The sequence below is a fragment of the Mytilus trossulus genome, chromosome 9, assembly GCF_036588685.1.
Source record: "Mytilus trossulus isolate FHL-02 chromosome 9, PNRI_Mtr1.1.1.hap1, whole genome shotgun sequence".
In the NCBI taxonomy this organism is placed as follows: Eukaryota; Metazoa; Mollusca; class Bivalvia; order Mytilida; family Mytilidae; genus Mytilus; species Mytilus trossulus.
The window spans coordinates 69,013,399-69,019,034 of NC_086381.1; the positions used below are offsets into that span (position 1 = coordinate 69,013,399).

At 32.1% G+C, this 5,636-nt stretch overlaps 1 protein-coding gene across 1 annotated transcript; it reads left to right on the forward strand.

Moving 5' to 3' along the window:
• The first annotated feature begins 376 nt into the window (after nucleotides 1-376).
• LOC134683310 (transmembrane protein 183-like) lies at nucleotides 377-5,093 on the forward strand. The gene is made up of 3 exons (XM_063542512.1): nucleotides 377-521; nucleotides 1,612-1,792; nucleotides 3,588-5,093. Exons 1-3 carry the CDS (start codon nucleotides 392-394, stop codon nucleotides 4,180-4,182), a joined length of 906 nt encoding a protein of 301 aa, XP_063398582.1. The 5' UTR covers nucleotides 377-391; the 3' UTR covers nucleotides 4,183-5,093.
• The last annotated feature ends 543 nt before the right edge of the window (nucleotides 5,094-5,636 follow it).

Consider the following 5,636-nt stretch of genomic DNA (forward strand, 5'->3'; position numbering starts at 1 on the left):
CTCTAGTATACATGTATTTCGCCTCTCTGAAAAAAAGGTTCTGTTTACTTTTAAATTCTTCCACATAATTGTCATTTGTGAAATTCTGTTGCATTTGTTTTGGAAACTTCAAATAGTGTTTTGAGACAGTACCCAGCTTCATATGACAATGATCATATTATATTGTGCTATTCATTTTTACATCCATTTCTCCTCAACTTCCTTTAACTGAATACTTGAAACTAGCAGGGTGTTATTGCTCACATTTCCAACTTTCTATATGTAATTGATTTTCTGACTTATTTATTCCAGTTATACATGTACTTCGATATTTTACTGCTTTCATTTTACAAATTCATTTGAAAATATTTTTGAATTGGATCTTTTGTTTATATATTTTACAGTAAGAAATATGCAAATGACCACAATAGACAAAACTAAACTTGAGAAGGAGGATGTCAGCTGGTTTGACAAAGACATTGATGATTTAGAAATAGGTGAGACAGTATCTGAAATACCAGAGGACATTGACCAGAATCAAGGTACAGTGAAGTAGATAGAATATATTCAAATTCTGATTATTAGGACATTTATTCTATGTAATGAAAAATGATTTTAAAAAAGAAAACAGACATAACTAAAAAATATATTGGGGTTGATAAGTTGAGGTTTATGATCCCTTCTGTGGCCTGTGAATTTTGAACTTTTCAAACTGCATTAGTATCCAAACAACAAATATAATACATAATACAGATGGGCCATTTTGTACATATATACTAAAGTGAAACTTAGTGCAAAGCATAAATATTTATAGTTTCATTACATTTAATAGAAAAAGGGAATTTGGTGAATAAAAAATCAAGAATTTTGTTGAAAATCCACAGACTTTAATACAGAGATTTTTGTTATAAAACTTGAAAAATAGTTTACTAAATTGTTTTTCTATGATCAGCTATAGATTGTCTATTGTTTACAAAAAGTCATAAACAACCTTTAAGTTCCAAAACACCTTGTGCTGATTAACTAAATTTATGCGCAACCTAGAAGGTGTACTTGAGTTGGTCCATATTTCTATTTATTTATACCAATACTTCAATTAATAAATTTGTTTTGAGGAAATCATTGCTACCTGTAGCACTGCAGGAATAAACAATTTTGTCCAATTTCAATTTTTTAAGTTAGTATTTGTGCTCAAAATGTATATTAAAAGTGAGAAACATGACAATCAATAATGTCAGAATGAGTGAACATGGAAACACTGGGAATTCGATGGCATTACGATGACCTCCAAATGTATGGAGTGCCATTGATGCCAAATAAGCGTGGTCTGGGTACCGCTGTTTTATAACGGCACCTGCATGACAAGGGTTAGTTATAGAATCCCTGGCCTTTTCAGTCATGATATCAATTAATTTAATGTTAAGGGTATTTCTTTTACTAGTATTCCATATTGCTATATACAAATAACCATTTTGATTGATCCTAATGACACTTGTTACAATAAGTACAAACTAAAATCAGCTTCATGTATGTCATTTGGAAATTCTTGTAATATCATTATTTGTGTTATTGATTACAAGGTTTTTAATTCAAACTGAACTCATGCAATATATTTTCTTTATTCATTTGTAGAACAAAGATATCAAAGACGAAAGAGAGAAAGTTCCTCAGGAGGAATAAGATTTCCAATAGATTTATGGGTAGCTTTGTCATGTCAAATACTACCAGAGCAGATTCTGACATTTGCACAGATCTGTCGAGCATCAAATGCTGTTGTACATACAGTACAGTTCTGGAAACATTTATACAATAGGTAGGCATATTTTTATAATGTCATAATAATAGCTTTGTCATGTCAAATACTACCAGAGCAGATTCTGACGTTTGCACAGATCTGTTGGGCATACAGTACAGTTCTGGAAACATTTAATTTTAGTTTCTTGTGTATAATTCGGAGTTTAGTATGACTTCCATTATCATTGTTCTAGTATACATATTTTTTAAGGGGCCAGCTGAAGGACGCCTACAGGTGCAGGAGTTTCTCGCTGACTTGAGGGCCCATTTGTGGCCTTCGAATGCTGTCTGCTCTTTGGTCGGGTTGTTGTTGCTTTGACACATTCCCCATTTCCTTTCTCAATTTTATACAATAGGAAGGCATATTTTTTTAAATTCATTATAATATTTTATAAATTAGGCAAGTCCTAAAAGCTTCTCTGTATTGACCTTCTTTAGTACAATATCCTGGTCTGTATGATAAATGTTGGGTATACATAACTAAGACAGCAACCCAAAACCACGTTATAGCCCAAAGACATCATGTAACAATCTTCAACAATATGTCTATGTAATATATCGAGCTTTTAATTGAAAAGAAATAAATAAATAGGCTATTAACCCATTAACCCCTAATGACGCATATAGGCGTCATGGCGACAACCATTCTTTGATGGCACGTATGACCCTCCATACCTTTTTTGAATTGCCCAACTTGAACTGTCATGATAGCAGGGACTTCAACCAAGCAGTTCATGGTCCATTACCTCTTGTCAGACGTCTGTTCATAAAATTATATGGCACTTTGAAAGCCGTTTAAGAGTTCAAAATCGGAAAAACGTGAAAAGTAGCCAAAATCAGGTGGGGGTGGGCATCTGTTGATGGCCACTACTTAACTGGTAGTCATTGTAGGTATACACTATTATCGTAAATGCATGCATAGGTGGTATAGGAACACAAAGAGGTATAATATGGCCAAAAGGAATCTAGTCTGTAAAATCTAGGTCACCGTTTTGTCAAAAATCTGTAAAAACGGACATTTAGGCAGACCTGACTTGACGATAATAATTCGCCAGCAAGACACTTAAGTCCCATATACTCCCAGTTAGCATGCATGGACTGCTGTAACTATAGGGTAATACTTGAATGACACAGAAACACAGTCTGGTTAATGTTCACCTCTCAAGGTCGTTTTAAAATTGGAAAATAGAGGGAAAATGACCATTTTTCAGTGGGGGTGGGTTCAAACCCACGAGAAAATCTTGCACCTCCCACCCCACCCCCACCCATGCCATCCACCCCCAAATTTCAATACATAGTTTAATAGATGAGCAGCAGTTACAGCATCAAGAGTCTGCTAATTTGCATATAATTTGCATATTATTGCAAATTTTCGAAAATGCCTGATTTTCCAGAAATCTCTTAGGGGCCAATGAGTTAAATCACAATAAAAAGAATATAACATAAACCACCTGTGAGGTTCTAACATAGTAACGGCATATAAACCAGGGATAAAAGAGGTTCATTTTACATCTCAAGTTCTCAACACTCCAGATGTAAATGCTGAACAGATGAAAAATATGTAAGATAATACCTTTGCCATGTTTACATATAATTGCAGAATAAAAGCTACCATAAACAGGTAAAAACTCTACAATTGTTTTTTGATGAGGTCAGCACATGTTTTCATCAATCGATGTTAGATCGCATATATATCCACTTAGGATAAAATTGAGAGCCTTTTTATATAGACAATATATGTCAAGTTTTAATACTCTTAATTATGATATATCAATTATGCTATTGTACATATTCCCTTTAAATTGTAATTTCAGATTTTACTTTGAGAAAAGTGAACTTCCCGAATGTTTAAGACTAGAGAACCTAGAGAGAATAAATGGACTACGACAGAGAGTTATACGATCCCTGTTCTTCATCTATCCTCCTTTTGTAGCAAAGATCATACGGACAATGCCTTTTGAGGATGAACCACATTTTTTTGTGGGCCAAAGATGCCTATTTACTTGGCATGAAAAAGTGAAAAATGTGTATAATTTTAATTTCAAATTCAAAAAAGAAAGAATATATGAAATTAACAAACTGAAATATTTTAAAGAAACAACTGACTTAAAAAATGGCTACAGAGATTTATATTTCAATCAAGAAAATGATTATTATGTTTTAGAAGTGACTTGCCAGACTTTCCTATCTGTACCTTCTGTGATGGGACTTGTTTTAAGTAATGTCTATCTTAAGTTAAGTAGCGGTATGAGATACCATTGTTTAAAGTTAGTTTTTGATACTAATATAAAAGGCATTCCAGTAGGTAACAGAAAGTTCATTGAAGATACTGTTATGATTCTAGATCCGGTCTTAAATGTGAAAATATATCCTTGGTGGCACCCTAAATATCCATTCCTTAATAATTAACTAATTTATGTAGTCATTGTATCAGTAACAGAAACATGTGTCAGAAGTTTAAACAAAACGTTACTAAAAAAAATGGAGTTATCTACCCTCAATTAGAAAAGAAGATTTCCAGTTATTGCATTTGGCTAACCTTCAATACTCAAATATTAAAGTTTGGGCTAGTTTCATGGGCCTGAATTTCCTTATTTTCTGATAGGATGTGTATAATATGTATAATTTTTATCTTGTTCAAGTGTAATGCTTTTATTTAAGGAGGCTCGCAGGTACAAACAAATCAGCATCAAAAATCAAATATTTGAACAATTTTTTTTTCATTACAAATTTTATTTATAACACTATTAGTTGTTACTTTATAATATGGCACACAGATCAACCAAAAAAATCAATTCGTTATGGACCCAGATGACTTTTAAATGTTTATATCATTGCAAAAGCTCCACTTTATCTCCCTTTGGTGAAAAAAATGCATTTTTTTGGCATTTAATTTGAAATATCTTTTCAACTTATCAGTGACCTATATTTTTTTTTTTATTTTTTCATATTAGCTGTACTTTAAGTAAACTAGTGTATGATTTAAGCGTTTCTGTAATTTAGTTCTTTTTTATTTCTATAGTATATTACCTTTTTCTTCCTACTAGTTCAACAGAAAACATATATCTAAACAAAAATGCATGCTTCTTTTGAAGGGAGATTGTGAGCTTAAATGAAAGTTGACACCATATTTTTCTTTTTTTTTTCTTTTAGGTTTGGAAAAAAGTTTATTAATAGAAAAAAGTAGGGAAATTGGATTATTCTATAAAAAATGGATTTATATCTGTGAGCCCCCTTAAGGATACATTAAAATCAGGACATTTTAGTGTTCCAAGTTATTTTCCTTTGACAGTTAACATGATTAAATGATTTTGTTTTTACATGTATTACTTGTTTATTTTTTTAAGAGGTTATCTTTTGTATACAGGGCCCAGTTGTTCAAAAGTGTTGTTAGGCTAACGATGTCTTTAAAGTGTCGTTAACGTGTCGTTATAATTTAACGATAATGTTAAGTGTTGTTCAAAAATATTATCGTTAACTTTTGTGTTAAAACCTCGCTACAGGTGTTACATTCTATATTGTCGAGCCTTCGACTTTAGTCGAAAAAGCGAGACTAAGCGATCCTACTTTCCGTCGGCGTCGGCGGCGTCCACAAATATTCACTCTGGGGTTAAAGTTTTTGAAATTTTAGTAACTTTCTTAAACTGTACTGGATTTCTACCAAACTTGGACAGAAGCTTGTTTATGATTATAAGATAGTATCCAGAAGTAAATTTTGTGAAAATAAAATTCCATTTTTTCCGTATTTTACTTATAAATGGACTTAGTTTTTTCTGCGGGGAAACATTATATTCAGTCTGTGGTTTAAGTTTTTAAAATTTTAATAACTTTCTCAAACTATCCTGGGTTTGTACCAAACTTAG